Below are 18,849 nucleotides of genomic sequence, written 5' to 3'. Positions count from 1 at the left end.
TACATTAAAAGTACATGGTGCAAGTGATCAATGCAGTCAACACAACCAAATATCAACATTTTAAGGAGATTTATCTTCTGCTTTCGGAGAGATAACCTTAATAATATGCATGTAAATCTCTCATGGCTCAAAGTGGAGGAGAGATTGACTTCATCACTACTTGCTTTTGTAAGAAGTGTTGACATGCTGAATATATCGAGCTGTCTGTTTAAACTACTATCACACAGCTCAGACATGCATACCCCACAAGACATGCCACCAAAAGGTATTTTCACAATCCCAAGTCCAGAACAGACTATGGGAGGCTCACAGTACTACATAGAGCCATGGCTACATGGAACTCTATTCCACATCAAGTAACTGATGCAAGCAGGACAATCAGATAAACAAAAAAATATATATATTTAAAAAATACACCTTATGGAACAGGGGACTGTGAAGAGATGACACGCACTCTACACACACGTACACATGGATGTTGTATTGTAAATATGTGATAGTAGAGTAGTGGCCTGAAGGAAGTGTTATGAAATGTAATGTCATGTAATATTTTTAATTGTATATAATTGCCTTAATGTTGCTGGACCCCAGGAAGAGTAGCTGCTGCCCTGGAGGCAGCTAATGGTGATCCTTAATAAATACAAAATACAAAGTTCCAACTGTACGACTGACTTAGTCTGGCTTCAATTCCAGTTATTCTACAAATAATGTACATGTTAGATTCACGTCTCCATCTCCATCCTATTCTTTAACTTCGATTTTTGGTTGAGATGGGGACGTGAATCAAACATAGAAATGATTAATGAAGTCAGTGGCACAGACGGAACATGGTCAGAAAGAAGACACAACTCCTTCAAATGTTGATATCTGGTTGCGTTGACAACCAGACACAATTCAATATCACTACATATCATTACATTTCAAATCAACCAGTTTGAAAGCCTAGGCCTGCTAAACTGAAACAATAGCTGTTGATGACTTTACAGATTCTACTGTATATAGGCCTAAATAGCATCATTGATGATACAGTACATGAGTGATAAAGTATGGTCTCTTTTCATTTGCTACGTTAAACCTACTTTTTTGGAATGACTTTAAGAGCAACAGCGAATCTATTTAGTTATTAAGTGGAGAACTCGCAAAAATTATTCTCATGATAGCGCACTGGTAAGAGTCAGTGACAAATATCATAGCTAAGCAGGGCTTGGTTAAAACCCTGGGAAGGAGACCAAAGGGTATCTGTACAGAAATACATTCTCCAGTAGGAGTTGCTGCCCAGCCTATTGTTTTTTTTTCTTATTTTGGTAGCGGATATGACATTGAAGATCTTTTAAAGATGTTTTAAAGGTACATATTTTATACAAGGTTTGTCTATGTTGAAATTTGGTTACGATGACGACATAATCCTGTGGTAGAAATTGCACTCTCAAAACAACAGTTGATGACTTTTTGTATTTTCCACTTAGAATCCACGTCACAAGACGTTGACAAATTACATTGAAACAACGTTGATTCAACCAGTTTGTGCCAGTGGGTAGTATCACCTTTGAGTCTATGTAAAGTGCTTCTCTTACAATCATTTTGGCTTTCGAGATTCACCCCACTTCTCTGGCCACTGGCCTATCACATGTAAGACAATCTGTTTTGTTCCATTAAAAATGTTCATTGCTAAAGTATCAGTTTTAGTCTTGATTATCTCCTTTGGGTCTATGTACAGTAAAGTGTTTCGTGTGTGTATCACCACCTCTCTGGCTACTGGCCTATCCATCACATGATACAGTAGAGGCCCTTAAGTGATTGGCCATACTGCAGGTCAGTTGGTGGCCAGCTGAGTAGACCTCCGTCTGGGACACAGGATCCTGCCGAAGGCCCTGCGGAAGCTGCTGTGACAGAGCGGGTAGAGGAAAGGGTTAATGGCCGAGTTGAGCCACAGCAGCCAGAAGGTGACCTCATACCAGTGGTGCTGGACGCAGCGTCCCTTACAGGCGGCTCTGATGATCATCAGGAGGGTGTAGGGCGCCCAGCACACAGCAAACACACACACGATGACAGCCAGCGACTTGGCAATCTTCTTGTCCCTTGACAGGCAGCTGCGCTGGGTGCCCCTAGTGGAGGTGTCCTGCCGCTCCAAGGGGGGATGGAAGATCTGGGAGTGGAAGGACCCCGAGCCTGATCCCCTCTCCTGGACCGACACAGTGCTAGACAGCTTCTTAACCACTACCGAGTTCCGGGAGAAGAGGGAAGTGAGGCGGAGGCATTCCCCTCTCCCCAGGGGAGGGGGCTGTCCATCGGGCGCGTGGGCCTGTCCACTCGTCTCATCTCTGTTCCGGAGCCTCCTCCGACGTATGTTGAGGTAGATGCTGAGGTTGAAGAAGGTTACGGAGATTAAGGGGGAGACGAACTCCAACATGGAGGCACTGAGGAGGAAGTACCAGGTGTAGTAGAACTCAGCGTAGCACTCATCCTCCGGGACACGGCTCTTCCCCACCACCAGCTCCCAGAAGATGATGGCAGGGCCATAGAGGACAAAGGCCAGGACCCAGACTGCTATCATCTTCATGATGGCTTGGTGGGTCATGCCCTGTCTGGCACGGTAGCTCACCTGGCGGAAACAAGAGACAAAGATGATGGACATGATTGATGATTTTGGGCTTTGTTGTGTTATGACTCATTCTGTCTAGATGTTGGTTTGTAAAGGGCAATTCCACGATAACTGAATTGCACTGAGACTCAGATTTTTTTCTTATAATGTATGCCAAACAAAAACCATTGATTTCAAAGTTCAATAAACCATACAACTGTAATGATGTGCGCTGAGAGTCGGGAAGCAAGTTCAGGGAGTGCGTGTTTTAATAAATAAAACATAATACAAAAGAAGAAACACAAAAAACGCACAGACAGGAAACTGAAACAGAAACAATGACGCCTGGGGAAGGAACCAAAGGGAGTGACATATATAGGGAAGGTAATCAAGGAGGTGATGGAGTCCAGGTGAGTGTCATAATGCGCTGATGCACGTAACAATGGTGACAGGTGTGCGCCATAACGAGCAGCCTGGTGACCTAGATGACAAAGAGGGAGCACACGTGACAACAACTTTTTGCACAATGACTACTTTCACCAATTTACACAGTACATTTTACAAAAACACATCTACTGGAAGAACTGCACAGATGCAAAGTTTGGTAACGTTTGTAAACGTCCACGTTTTCAAAAACCCTTAAATATCTGCTCCAAATTAACATTCAAGATATCTGCAGAAAGAATGGGATGTCAGCTATGACACCTATTTTGGTTATTGAACTGCATAATAATAATATTAATAATATACATCCGATAACATAATTAAGTTAATGGAATTTCATCATGGGTCCCTGATCTATAATACACAGAAATGTATAATTATTGATATGAATGTTATTCTCTTCATGGTTATGTATCCTAAATGGGTACACAAAAGGTAGAAATATGCAATATCTCCCTTTACATATTTGGGTATTATTCTACACACTGGCATATTTTGGTTTTGGTGACATTTGGAAAGTTTACAGACAAATGTGCTGTTTCCATCAGGCCTGTCGTGAGAATTTTCATCCGACATGTACTTTACCTGCATAAAAAGGTTGGATGGAAACCTGGTTGTGAGGATGAAACTTAGTGTGTAATATATGTACACAATATATGTAAACTTACAGTGTGTAATATATGTACACAGTCCACCCTTCAACTTGCTAATACTAGGGAGTGACCAGGACCATGTGACCACGTACCAGGTAGTGTATAGGAGTTGGAGTTCTAGGTGCCAGTCTTTCCTGGTCAGGTCAGTAACAAGTCCTGGCCCTAGTCTTGTAGTGGAGGGCTTTCTAAGGAGATGTCTTGGTACATCCCCCCAGCCTAGTCTGCTTCATGAGCTTCATTGAGTCAATGAGGTTCTTCAACATGCTCTCTTAGATTTGATCCAATTTCTATCGGAAAAAGCTGAACTTGCACCACCTGTCCTGACCTTACATCTCTATCTTGATCCCAATCTTTCCTTTTCACTTCAGATGCTCTACAATATATGTGACGGCCTGCCACTTCTATTTCAAGTTGGGAGGAAAGTGCTTTAAGGCAAAATGCCGCTCCTTGGCCGCCGACCATCTCTTTCTCTCTACTTCTCTACTGATTGATTGGAGAGAAACTGGAGAGGATCATAGAAACTGGACGATGTCTATGATCAAAGCGTAATGTCGTGTGGCTTAAAAAAGAGCCTCAGCCTCTCTAGTTTCATTTGTATTCATGCCTCTGATGTTAAGTGTTGTGCTGGTGAAACAAAACAGAACATTATACACAGTATTACTCTCCTTTGTCTACTGTGCTTTGTGTGCTTTACCTCATACAAAGACACTAGAGAAGGCATGATCAGTCACCTGGCATATGCACATACAGTCACTGATGGCGCAAATTATTTAAATTGGCATAATGAAAGTGGGTGACACTGTCTGTGCCCATTTCTGAATCCAGAGATGATGTTGTTTGGTACGAGAGCCAGTCGGTTTAAATAAATATATACAAATATTTCTACGCCCTTTGCCACATTGTGTTGCTAAAATAGGAGTTTTTTACATCACAGATGACTTACTACCAAAACATTTTGTGCAGTAATCGTTATGGTTAAACTGATTGTGACAGTTCAGTCAGTGGTCTAATAAGATATCTGATACATTCGTTCCCTATAGTTTATTTTAATTCAGTATGCACCTTTAGTATGTCCTTTGCTGGTCACGTCGCCGACAGAAGCAACCTACTCAAATATGGTCGATATGACACACTCACACAGAACTAAAGATGATGTCAATATACTCGATCTTCTTGCTCACCAATACTCATCGATAGCCTATCATGAAGTGAGCTCCGGTCTTGGCAGAATCAGAACGGTTGGTCAGTGCTAAAAGTTTCCCCTAGTACACCTCAACTAGCCTACAGCCATAGACCTCTTTGAGCTCTTGTATACCAAGGACTCTATAAAAGTATGGTTCTGCACAGTCATATGTCTCTGCACAAACATGACCACAGGTTTCGCTTCAGCCAGTAAAAAGAGGAGAATGACTTCGACTATTCAGGTTTATTCTCCCAGCTGGGTCAGAATAGGTATCTGGTCATTTGAATTCAGATTGGGTCCTGTGAAGAATTTACTTCACCCAGTCTTCTGGTGAAACAAAACAAAACATTACACACAACATCCCTCTCTCTTTTATCTGCCTTACCTCATTCAAAAGATCTGACAACTGGGGAAAAACTGGTTGAGTCAACATTGTTTCCATGTCATTTCAACCCCCCAAAATCTGTGATGACATCAATGTGGAAAACTAATTGGATTTGGCAAAAGTCATCAACGTTAGGGCATTTTGTCTCTTAACTTAAATCCAAATACATGGTGAAATCTTTTGTTGATTTCACGTTGAATTTACGTTAATCAAATCAAAGTTTATTTTTCACGTGCGCCGAATACAACAGGTGTAGACCTTACAGTGAAATGCTTACTTACAGGCTCTAACCAATAGTGCAAAAAAGGTATTAGGTGAACAATAGGTAAGTAAAGAAATAAAACAGTAAAAGGACAGTGAAAAATAACAGTAGCGAGGCTACATACAGACACCGGTTAGTCAGGCTGATTGAGGTAGTATGTACATGTAGATATGGTTAAAGTGACTATGCATATGATGAGCAGAGAGTAGCAGTAGCGTAAAAGAGGAGTTGGCGGGTGGTGGGTGGCGGGACACAATGCAGATAGCCTGGTTAGCCAATGTGCGGGAGCACAGGTTGGTCGGCCCATTTGAGGTAGTATGTACATGAATGTATAGTTAAAGTGACTATGCATATATGAAAAACAGAGGGTAGCAGCAGCGTAACAGGGTTGGGGTGGGGGCACACAATGCAAATAGTCCGGGTAGCTATTTGATTACCTGTTCAGGAGTCTTATGGCTTGGGGGTAAAATCTGTTGAGAAGCCTTTTTGTCCTAGACTTGGCACTCCGGCACCGCTCGCCATGCGGTAGTAGAGAGAACAGTCTATGACTGGGGTGGCTGGGGTCTTTGACAACTTTTAGGGCCTTCCTCTGACACCGCCTGGTGTAGAGGTCCTGGATGGCAGGCAGCTTAGCCCCAGTGATGTACTGGGCACTACGCACTACCCTCTGTAGTGCCTTGCCGTCAGAGGCCGAGCATTTGCCGTACCAGGCAGTGATGCAACCAGTCAGGATGCTCTCGACGTTGCAGCTGTAGAACCTTTTGAGGATCTCAAGACCCATACCAAATCTTTTTAGTTTCCTGAGGGGGAATAGGCTTTGTCGTGCCCTCTTCACGACTGTCTTGGTGTGTTTGGACCATTCTAGTTTGTTATTGATGTGGACACCAAGGAACTTGAAGCTCTCAACCTGCTCCACTACAGCCCTGTCGATGAGAATGGGGGCGTGCTCGGTCCTCCTTTTCCTGTAGTCCACAATCATCTCCTTAGTCTTGGTTACGTTGAGCGATAGGTTGTTATTCTGGCACCAGCCGGCCAGGTCTCTGACCTCCTCCCTATAGGCTGTCTCGTCGTTGTCGGTGATCTGTTGTGTCGTCTGCAAACTTAATGATGGTGTTGGAGTCGTGCCTGGCCATGCAGTCGTGGGTGAACAGGGAGTACAGGAGGGGACTGAGCACGCACCCCTGGGGAGCTCCAGTGTTGAGGATCAGCGTGGCAGATGTGTTGCTACCTACCCTCACCACCTGGGGGCTGCCCGTCAGGAAGTCCAGGATCCAGTTGCAGAGGGAGGTGTTTAGTCCCAGGATCCTTAGCTTAGTGATGAGCTTTGAGGGTACTATGGTGTTGAACGCTGAGCTGTAGTCAATGAATAGCATTCTCACATAAGTGTTCCTTTTGTCCAGGCGGGAAAGGGCAGTGTGGAGTGCAATAGAGATTGCATCATCTGTGGATCTGTTTGGGCGGTATGCAAATTGGAGTGGGTCTAGGGTTTCTGGGATAATGGTGTTGATGTGAGCCATTACCAGCCTTTCCAAGCACTTCATGGCTACGGACATGAGTGCTACGGGTCTGTAGTCATTTAGGCAGGTTGCCTTTGTGTTCTTGGGCACAGGGACTATGGTGGTCTGTTTGAAACATGTTGGTATTACAGACATGTTGAACATGTCAGTGAAGACACCTGCCAGTTGGTCAGCACATGCCCAGAACACACATCCTGGTAAACCGTCTGGTCCCGCGGACTTGTGTATGTTGACCTGTTTAAAGGTCTTACTCACGTTGGCTACGGAGAGCGGGATCACACAGTTGTCTGGAACAGCTGATGCTCTTATGCATGCCTCAGTGTTGCTTGCCTCAACGTGAGCATAGAAGTGATTTAGCTCGTCTGGTAGGCTCGTGTCACTGGGCAGCTCGCGGATGTGCTTCCCTTTGTAGTCTGTAATAGTTTGCAAGCCCTGCCACATAAGACGAGCGTCGGATCCCCTGTGTAGTATGATTCAATCTTAGCCCTGTATTGACGCTTTGCCTGTTTGATGGTTGATCGCAGGGCATAGCAGGATTTCTTGTAAGCTTCCGGGTTAGAGTCCCACACCTTGAAAGCGGCAGCTCTACCCTTTAGCTCAGTGCGAATGTTGCCTGTAATCCATGGCTTCTGGTCGGGGTATGTACGTACAGTCACTGTGGGGATGACGTTCTCAATGCACTTATTGATAAAGCCAGTGACTGATGTGGTGTACTCCTCTATGCCATCGGAAGAATCCCGGAACATGTTCCAGTCTGTGATAGCAAAACAGTCCTGTAGTTTAGCATCTGCTTCATCTGACCACTTTTTTATAGACCGAGTCACTGGTGCTTCCTGCTTTCATTTTTGCTTGTAAAAAATGTTTCCCTGCATTAAAGTCTCAGGCCATTAGGAGTGCTGCTTCTGGGTGAGTGGTTTCCTGTTTGCTCATTTCCTTATACAGCTGACTGAGTGTGGTCTTAGTGCCAGAATCTGTCTGTGGTGGTAAATAAACAGCCACGAAAGTATAGCTGAAAACTCTCTAGGCAAGTAGTGTGGCCTGCAATTTATCACAATATACTCTTCTTCAGGCGAGCAAAATCTAGAGACTTCCTTAGATTTCGTGCACCAGCTGTTTACAAATATGCACAGACCGCCCCCCCTCATCTTACCGGAGTGTGCTGTTCTATGTTGCCGGTGCTGCGTATATCCATGTCGTCATTCAGCCACGATTCCGTGAAACACAGGATATTACAGTTTTTGATGTCCTGTTGGTAGGATATTCCTGATCGTACCTCGTCTAATTTGTGTAAATCAAAACTAGACATGTAACTGACGTCTGTGCCCAATGGGCGAGTAAGACACTAGAGAAGGCACGATCAGTCAACTGGCATATGCACATCCAGTCACTGATACAAATGATTTAAATTGGCACAATGAAAGCAGGCGACAGTGTCTGTGCCCATTTCTGAAAGCCTAACTTCAGAGATGGTGTTGTTTGGTACGAAAGCCAGTCAGTTTAAATAAGTTCATATAAATATTTATACGCTCTCTGCCACATTCTGTTGCTAAAAGTTCTGCACATCACAGATTACTTACGACTAAGACATTTTGCACTGTAATTGTTATGGTTAAACTGATTGTGACAGTTCAGTCAGTGGCCCTAATAAGGTGCGTTCCCTATAATTTATTTTAATATTATTTTTAAGCAATGGTGGCCAAGCTTTTCAGATTTGAAACCTCATTCCCCTGGCTGAAGAGGAGAAGCCCACACCAGGACAGGAGTTCTAAAGTTGAAAAGTGTCTTTAGTTTTCTGCCTTCATCATTGGGCAGGGGGGGGGGGCATATAATTAGTGTTGGCACCGGGATTTGGGTGGTGGTGGGGGGTTTGGGAGGTCATGAATGATTAACCTGTCCAGATGGGGACCTCTGGGTTGGTAGCAGTCAGGGGTGAAAGTAAGGTGGTACGTTCCGGTACGGCATCATACCGGTAAAACATAAGCCTATCACAATAATGAAAATAAAATGTCAAGAAAACTGTAGGCTATCACACCATTAACGTACGTATTTCAGAAATGAGCGAATGGATTTGGAAACGGGTGGTAGGCCTACAGCCTACGCTCCAAAATGCGATGTGATTAGAGAACACTGAAATTTGGAAATACACTATAAATACAAAAGTATAAGGACACCCCTTGAAAATAGTGGATTCGGCTATTTCAGCCACACCCATTGCTGATAGGTGTATAAAATTGAGCACACAGCCATGCAATCTCCATAGACAAACATTGGAAGTAGAACAGCCTTACTGAAGACCTCAATGACATTCAATGTGGCACTGTCATAGGATGCCACCTTTACAAGTCAGTTCGCACACAAGCCCAAGATCACCATGCGCAATGCCAAGAGTCGGCTGGAGTGGTGTAAAGCTCGCCGCCATTGGACTATGGAGCAGTGGAAACGCGTTCTCTGGAGTGATGAATCACGCTTCACCATCTGGCAGTCCGACGGACGAATCTGGGTTTGGCGGATGCCAGGGAAACGCTACCTGCCCCAATGCATAGTGCCAACTGTAAAGTTTGGTGGAGGAGGAATAATGGTCTGGGGATGTTTTACATGGTTTGGGCCAGGCCCCTTAGTTCAAGTGAAGGGAAATCTTAACGCTACAGTATACAATGACATTCTAGACGATTCTGTGTTTCCAACTTTGTGGCAACAGTTTGTGGAATGCCCTTTCCCGTTTTGACAGCAGAGATGCTATTGAATTAAAAGGCATTCTAAATATAATTCTATGATTAAGCCCCATGGTCGGCCTGCCCATTAGGCATTATTAGGCAGCCGCCAAGAGCAGCAGTTTGACTAGGGCGGCATTTTCCGAGCTAAACTGACCAAGATGCACCTCCAACAACACCTCACATTATTCTGCCCAAAAACAATAACTTCTCACTCAGTGGCATGATGGCTATTTTGGTGAGTGCTGATGCTTAAGCACGGGCGCAAAATATTTAGCTTGTCCATGCCCAGTTAGCCTTTACAGGTTGCTGTTAGAGAGACAGCGCTGTGACGCTCCACCAAATTCAATTTCTGTATTTTGAAAGTCACATGTATTAAAAACATGATTGCTGACAAGCAAAACATTTTGGGACTATGTCAACGAAAGAAAGAAAATTATACCTATTGCTTTACATTTTGAAATAATTATCCAGATAATATAAAGTGTTCTATAACAATGCTTAAATCCATGATGCATTATGCATCAAAATGACCACAAAAGACGTGACTGATGCAAAAACACTACCGTTCAAACATTTGGGGTCACTTAGAAATGTCCTTGTTTTTGAAAGAAAAGCACATTTTTTGGGTCCATTAAAGTAACATCAAATTGATCAGAAATACAGCGTAGACATTGTTAATGTTGTAAATGACTATTGTAGCTGGAAACTGCAGATTTTTTTTTATGGAATACATAGGCATACAGAGGCCAATTATGAGCAACCTTCAATTCTGTGTTCCAATGGTACGTTGTGTTAGCTAATTCAAGTGTATAATTTTAAAAGGCTAATTGATCAACCCTTATGCAATTAAGTTAGCACAGCTGAAAATGTTTATGCTGATTAAAGAAGCAATACAACTGGCCTTCTTTAGACTAGTTGAGTATTTGGAGCATCAGCATTTGTGGGTTCGATTACAGGCTCAAAATGGCCATAAACAATGCACTTTCTTCTGAAACTCATCAGTCTATTCTTGTTCTGAGAATTGAAGGCTATTCCATGCAAGAAACTGAAGATCTCATACAACGCTGTGTACTACTCCCTTCACAGAACAGCGCAAACTGGCACTAACCAGAATAGAAGAGGAGTGGGAGGCCCCGGTGCACAAATGAGCAAGAGGACAAGTACATTAGAGTGTCTAATTTGAGAAATAGACGCCTCACAAGTACTCAACTGGCAGCTTCATTAAATAGTACCAGCAACACACCTGACGGGAGTCTTGACCCTTTCAATAGTAATTGAGCACTTACATTTGTTTGGTTCTTAGAAAAACAGCACTAAGGTTTAAGTGCCTAAATGTTCAAGAGAATGCGTGGAATGTTTTACCAAACTCTCAGACTCTCCTCTCTCACTGTCTCTCACCTCTCTCTGTCAACATTTCCTCTGCAAGTTGTCAAGCAAAATGAAAACAATGGCAACCAACATCAAGAGTTAAAGGGGCAGTGCATAAAAAAAACAACACAGCTTCATATTAGTGGAAACCAAGACTGTTCTCAGGGCAGGCCTGGTTGTAACTTGATATGTTCGAGTCGTGTCTTGGACAATTTCGGCATTTTAGCTAACCCTAACCCTTTTCTTAACCTAATTATCCTAACCTGCCATATTAACTCTCCTAACAAAAAGAGAACACACTGAATCCAGAGGAGGCTTGTGGGAGAAGCTATAGAGTACGGGCTCTATAGCTTCTCCAAACACATTCTAAGTTCTAACCTGCTACGAAATGTAACTGCTAGTCAAAACTGGCAGCCCTGCTCTGAGAGTAGTGTGAGTATCCACTAATAAGAGACAGCGTCAAAAACATGATGTCTGTGCTTTTTTAATGATATTTCAATTCTCTGAGGTCGAAATAACACTCTGAAATAATGAAAATGATGACAATGCCCTTTCTGTGTAAGAGCTGTTTGACAAAAAATGCCTGGAATTTCAGCTTGTGTATCCTCCTAAATGTACCCTCCCAAATTGAAGGGGTAAGCGGGGTAGGCTCCAGATCAGGGGTCTACAACCGGTAGATCAGGAGCTACCAGTAGCTCGCAGTCTACCTATGAGTAGCTTGCCAAGCAATTCTGTAAGGACATTAATTTTTTTATTTGTTCCATCGCAAACTGTCATAAATATAAAGCTCCCGGCTACAATCAAATCAAAGCCACATTGACATTATCCCACAACTGGTCAAATCAAATGTTATTGGTCATATACACATGGTTAGCAGATGTTATTGTGAGTGTAGCGAAATGCTTGTGCTTCTAGTTCCGACAGTGCAGCAATATCTAACATGTAATCGAACAATTCCACAACAACTACCTAATACTCACAAATATAAGTAAAAGAATGTAATAAGAATATATACATATAAATATATGGATGAAGATAGACAGAGCTGCATAGGCAAGATGCAATAGAGGTGTAAATTACAGTATATACACATATGAGATGAGTAATGCAAGATATGTAAACATTATTAAAGTGGCATTACTAAAGTTACTAGTGATCCATTTATTAAAGTGGCCAATGATTTCAAGTCTGTATGTAGGCAGCAGCCTCTGTGTTAATGATGACTGTTTAACAGTCTGATGGCCTTGAGATAGAAGCTGTTTTTCAGTCTCTCGGTCCCAGCTTGGATGCACCTGTACTGACCTCGCCTTCTGGATGGTAGCGGGGTGAACAGACAGTGGATCATGTGGTTGTCGTCCTTGATGAGATATTTTTGGCCTTCCTGCGACATCAGGTGCTGTAGGTGTCCTGGAGTGCAGGTAGTTTGCCCCCGGTGATGCGTAGTTCGCCACTATTGGCTTAAAATTTGTGATGGGGGAAAACTCGATGCAGTTGCATATCACAATGTTATTTTTTGACAATAATATAAACTCAGCAACAACAAAAAAGTCCCCTTTTCAGGACCCTGTCTTTCAAAGATAATTCGTAAAAATCCAAATAACTTCACAGATCTTCATTGTAAAGAGTTTAAACACTGTTTCCCATGCTTGTTCAATGAACCATAAACAATTAATGAACATGCACCTGTGGAACGGTCGTTAAGACACTAACGACTTACAGACGGTAGGCAATTAAGGTCACAGTTATGAAAACTTAAGACACTAAGGAGGCCTTTCTACTGACTCTGAAAAACACCAAAAGAAAGATACCCAGGGTCCCTGCTCATCTGCGTGAACGTGCCTTAGGCATGCTGCAAGGAAGCATGAGGACTGCAGATGTGGCCAGGGCAATAAATTGCAATGTCCGTACTGTGAGACAGCGCTACAGGGAGACAGGGTGGACAGATGATCGTCCTCGCAGTGGCAGACCACGTGTTACAACACCTGCACAGGATCGAAACATCCGAACATCACAGCTGCGGGACAGGTACAGGATGGCAACAACAGCCTGAGTTACACCAGGAACGCACAATCCCTCCATCAGTGCTCAGACTGTCCGCAATAGGCTGAGAGAGGCTGGACTGAGGACTTGTAGGCCTGTTGTGAGGTAGGTCCTCACCAAACATCACAGCAACAACGTCGCCTATGGGCACAAAATCACCGTCGCTGGACCAGACAGGACTGGCAAAAAGTGCTCTTCACTGACGAGTCGCGGTTTTGTCTCACCAGGGATGATGGTCGGATTCGCGTTTATCGTCAAAGGAATGAGCGTTACACCGAGGCCTGTACTCTGGAGCGGAATCGATTTGGAGGTGGAGGGTCCATCATGGTCTGGAGCGGTGTGTCACAGCATCATCGGACTGAGCTTGTCATTGCAGGCAATCTCAACGCTGTGCGTTACAGGGAAGACATCCTCCTCCCTCATGTGGTACCCTCCCTGCAGGCTCATCCTGACATGACCCTCCAGCATGACAATGCCACCAGCCATACTGCTCGTTCTGTGTGTGATTTCCTGCAAGACAGGAATGTCAGTGTTCTGCCATGGCCAGCGACGAGCACAGATCTCAATCCCATTGAGCACGTCTGGGACCTGTTGGATCGGAGGGTGAGGGCTAGGGCCATTCCCCACCAGAAATGTCCGGGAACTTGCAGGTGACTGGGTGGAAGAGTGGGGTAACATCTCACAGCAAGAACTGGCAAATCTGGTGCAGTCCATGAGGAGGAGATGCAATGCAGTACTTAATGCAGCTGGTGGCCACACCAGATACTGACTGTTACTTTTGATTTTGACCCCCCCTTTGTTCAGGGACACATTATTCCATTTCTGTTATACACATGTCTGTGGAACTTGTTCCGTTGATGTCTCAGTTGTTGAATCTTATGTTCATACAAATATTTCCACATTAAGTTTGCTGAAAATAAACGCTGTTGACAGTGAGAGGACGTTTCTTTCTTTGCTGAGTTTATATATACAGTACCACTCAAAAGTTTGGACACACCTACTCATTCAAGGGTTTTTCTTTATTTTTAATATTTTCTACAATATAGAATAATAGTGAAGACATCAAAACTATGAAATAACACATATGGAATCAGCTAGTAACCAAAAAAGGGTTAAACAAATCAAAATATATTTTATTTTGCCATGATGACAGCTTTCCACACTCTTGGTATTCTCTCAACTACTTTCATGAGGTAGTCACCTGGAATGCATTTCAATTAACAGGTGTGCCTTGTTAAGTTAATTTGTGGAATTTCTTTCCTTCTTAATGCGTTTGAGCCAATCAGTTGTGTTGTGACAAGGCAGAGGTGGTATACAGAATATAGCCCTATTTGGTAAAAGACAAAGTCCCTATTATGGCAAGAACAGCTCAAATAAGCAAAGAGAAACAACAGTCCATCATTACTTTAAGACATGAAGGTCAGTCAATTCGGAAAAAGTGCAGTCGCAAAAACCATCAAGCGCTATGATGAAACTGGCTCTCATAAGGACCACCACAGGAAAGGAAGACCCAGAGGTACCTCTGCTGCAGAGGATAAGTTCATTAGAGTTACCAGCCTCAGAAATTGCAGCCCAAATTAATGCTTCAGAGAGTTCAAGTAACAGACACATCTCAACATCAACTGTTCAGAGGAGACTGCATGAATCAGGCCTTCATGGTCAAATTGCTGCAAAGAAACCACTACTAAAGGACACCAATAATAAGAGACTTGCTTTGACCAAGAACCATGAGCAATGGACATTAGACCGGTGGAAATCTGTCCTTTGGTCTGATGAGCTCAAATTTGAGATTTTTGGTTCCAACCGTGGTGTCTTTGTGAGATGCAGAGTAGGTGAATGGATGATCTCCGTATGTGTGGTTCCCACCGTGAGGCAGGGAGGAGGTGGTGTGATGGTGCTTTGCTGGTGATACTGTCTGTGATTTATTTAGAATTCAAGGCACACTTAACCAGAATGGCTACCACAGCAATCTGCAGTGGGACAATAATTTGTTTTTCAACAGGACAATGACCCAACACACCTCCAGGCTGTGTAAGGGCTATTTGACCAAGAAGGAGAGTGATGGAGTGCTGCATCAGATGACCTGGCCTCCACAATCACCCAACCTCAACCCAATTGAGATGGTTTGGGATGAGTTGGACCGCTGAGTGAAGGAAAAGCAGCCAACATATGTGGGAACTCTTTCAAGACTGTTGGAAAATCATTCCAGGTGAAGCTGGTTGAGAGAATGCCAATAGTGTGCAAAGCTGTCATCGAGGCAAAGGGTGGCTACTTTGATTTGTTTAACACTTTTTTTTGGTTACTACATGATTCCATGTGTTATTTACCAGTTTTGATGTCTTCACAATTATTCTACAAATGTAGAAAATAGTAAAAAATATATACTTGAATGAGTAGGTGTTCTAAAACTTTTGACCGGAAGTGTATGTGATCATATTCAAATGAAAGAACGGTTTGAAATTATTATGTTTTAGTCAAATAATATATCTGTTTGGGCTTCTTGCGGTCAATGTGCAGTCTATAAATTATATGTAATTATGCTCCGTCCCCCTGACCATCCACTCAAGAAAAAATAAATACATTTTAAATACATTTTTAAAATGTATAATTAAAAAAAACAAATTATAATCGTCCCACAGCTGAATCTAGTTGATGATCCCTGGTCTAAACGATCCATTCCGCCAATCAGATCAAACTGAGCTTTTCAATGGCAAAAGGAGGCTCAGAAAAGTTTGTGGTCATACACACATCCTTAAAAAACATAGGTGATGGGCTAATAAAGAACACTAGTGTAGAACAAGAAGTCTGTTAAAGCTCCCAATTCACCGCTTTCTTGACAACGTTTCCATCCGAAACGGATCTTCGTCAGGTCAAACACACTGACTGTTCACATCCCAAAATATACATATTTCACCTCACATGACCATTGCGGACATGGCGCATGGTGGGTGCAAAAAACATTTGCATGTCTCTTATAATTAAATAACAACGAGATGGGTGCATGTAATGGTTCCAGAACATAATATATATTTACAAAATGACCAAGTAGGTAACCTGGAAGGCAAGACAAATCAAAGTAAAGTGACATATTCAGGTAAGAAATGGTCTGAAATCAAACTCTTGATTCAGAGACATGGTACACAAACGGTGAATTCAATACAGTTCTCTTCTCAATAATAGATGATCAGTGTCTCCGCCCATCCTAGGTGTCTTGACATGATCGATGCCAATGTATCTCAAAGAGCTAATGTTGTGACGAGCCTCCATGACATGCGCAGCCACAGGGTTTCTCTGGTCAAGGGTCCTGATATTACTCCTGTGTTCTGCTATCCTTGTTTTCAGAGCTTGTTTTGTTTTTCTTACATAGACAACAAATACATTTGATCAGGTATATCACATTTTTGTGGAACATGTAATGATGCCCTTAATCTTAATGGCCTTGCCCGTAATAGGGTGATTGAACATTGTGCATTTGTTCGTGAAGTTACACTGGGTGCACCCGCCACATCTATAGTTACCGTCCGGCACATTGTCTAGAAAGGTACTGTGGCACTGGTGGAAGATCAGACCTCACCACCATGTGACTGATGTTGGGGGCGCGTCTGAAGACTACCCGCGGGGGTTCTTGAAACGTCTTTTCCAGTTGTGGATCAGTGCTCAAGATGTACCAGTGTTTTTTAATGATGTGGTTGATCTGTTTACCAAGTGGGGAGTACTGAAGGAAGCATTGAATGCGTTGGTCAGGATGGCGGAGAGGTTTGGCGTGAGGCTGTCATCCTGGGTCATATTTTTATAACGTTCCCTTGCGTCATGCAGCCATTCCTCTGGGTAACCCCGCTGTCTGAAACACTCATCCAGATGGTCGGTTCGTTTGTCATAGTCACTTTGTGTACTACAAATCCTACGTATGCGACTGTATCGGCTAAAAGGAGGCTCAGGGAAATAAATGATACACAACATATTTGGAGTTATTTTCATGAAATAAACAGTGATTTAGTAGACATATAGTGATGATGCATAAATAAAATGAAAAAGACTGCAAGGGGGCTTTAATTAAGAACTGACAATTGTGTGTATGGTATCCCCCTCTCAAGGCATTCCAATGAACTAATTCAAGGCCATAAGGTTCCTCCTACTCACCGCTCTGGTGACAGAGAGGAAGCGGTCATAGCTGATCAGGACAATGTTGAAGACAGAGGCAGTACAGAGCAAGTAGTCCATGACCAGCCACAGTTTGCACAGTCCTCTGCCCAACATCCATCTCCCTGTCAGGATGTATGGGATGTACACTGGAATGCAGAATGCCCCTGGAAAACCAGATGGGGGAGAGGCATTGCACTTATTAATATTACTTTATTGGTCAATATTGGGTGAACCAAAATGTGACTTCCACTTTTAACCCAACCCCTCTGAAAGACACACATCACACGTTTTTTTTAGAGGTGCATGGAGCTGCCACATGAGAGCTGATGTTGTGGGGGGTTAAGTGCATTGCTCAAGGGCACAACAGCAGGCAATGGAATCTAGGTTTGATACCAGCAACCCTCCAGTTGCAAGCTCAATTCCCGACAGATTTTTCCCATCGGACCCAGGATTCGAACTGGCAACGGTCCAGTTGTTATCTGGCTTCTCTAGCCGCTAGGATACATGTTAGTCTTACGCTTGAATAAATGTTTTTAATCTACTCTGCCAGGAGGAGCGGAGCCCACATTTGTTCATCTGGACTTCCTGGCATTTGTCTGCTGTCTATAACAATATTTTAATGGGAGCCTGTACCACTAACATCAGGCTGAGTTGCGGTCCACAAATAACATTCCTCATATTGTACTGTTTATCATTCTCACTCAAACACACAGACCAATAAATTACTTCAAATAAGAAAATGAATGCAAATGACATCTTCAACATGCAATAACAATATACTTAATTTAATAATCATAAATGTTCTCACCAACAAGAAAATCCGATATGGCGAGATTCAGGAAGTAATAGTTGCTTTGCCTCCTCAGACTCTTGTCTACTTTAAAGGCGAAAATTACCAAAGCGTTTCCCAAAACTATCACAACCACCAAAGTTACCATCATCATCAAAAGAATGACCATGACAGGTGCCGTGAATGCGTTGTCGCTCCACATTTTGGTTGAGTCGTTGTGCATGTAATTCCAGCTCGCGTTGGCATCGAGTTGATCTCCCCCCATGATCTTCTTTATCAGCTTTAAAATGTTGTTAAATCGTTGGCGGATATTCCAAGGAGTTGGAAATAGGCAATGCAACAGCTGAAATCCATGCGCATCTGCATCCACGCATCCAAAATTCAAAATGCAACTTCAGTATGTCCTTTGCTTGTCACCTCACGGACCGGCGCAGCCTACTCGAATATGTATATAATGACCTAAAGATGCTGTCAATATCATATATCGTCTTGCTCAACAACACTCATCCATAGCCTATCATGAAGTGCGCGCAGGTCTAGGCAGCATCAGAACTTTTGTTACGTGGAAAACGCTTTGGTATCTACATCACTATATACGTCGTCTGTGGTATCTACAATGAATTGAAACTTCCACTAAAAGTTTCCACAAGTAAGCAAAAACCTCCACTAGCCTACAGCCATACACCTCTATGTGCTCTGGTACACCAGTGGCGACGGGTCATTCAGGGAAGGTGGGGCAGAGCCTGTTTTGCATTTTAATTTAGCATTA

At 43.1% G+C, this 18,849-nt stretch overlaps 1 protein-coding gene across 1 annotated transcript; it reads right to left on the bottom strand.

Moving 5' to 3' along the window:
- Positions 1-1,813: 1,813 nt before the first annotated feature.
- On the bottom strand, positions 1,814-18,228 carry LOC120055305 (histamine H3 receptor). Its single transcript, XM_039003181.1, has 3 exons — positions 18,099-18,228; positions 17,288-17,454; positions 1,814-2,602 (listed from the first exon to the last, which is right to left on the bottom strand). Exons 1-3 carry the CDS (start codon positions 18,226-18,228, stop codon positions 1,814-1,816), a joined length of 1,086 nt encoding a protein of 361 aa, XP_038859109.1.
- Between the last annotated feature and the right edge of the window lie 621 nt (positions 18,229-18,849).

This window comes from Salvelinus namaycush, chromosome 11 (genome assembly GCF_016432855.1).
Source record: "Salvelinus namaycush isolate Seneca chromosome 11, SaNama_1.0, whole genome shotgun sequence".
In the NCBI taxonomy this organism is placed as follows: Eukaryota; Metazoa; Chordata; class Actinopteri; order Salmoniformes; family Salmonidae; genus Salvelinus; species Salvelinus namaycush.
The sequence above is the reverse complement of the archived record's forward strand: the minus strand, read 5'-3'. Positions and strand labels throughout refer to the sequence as shown.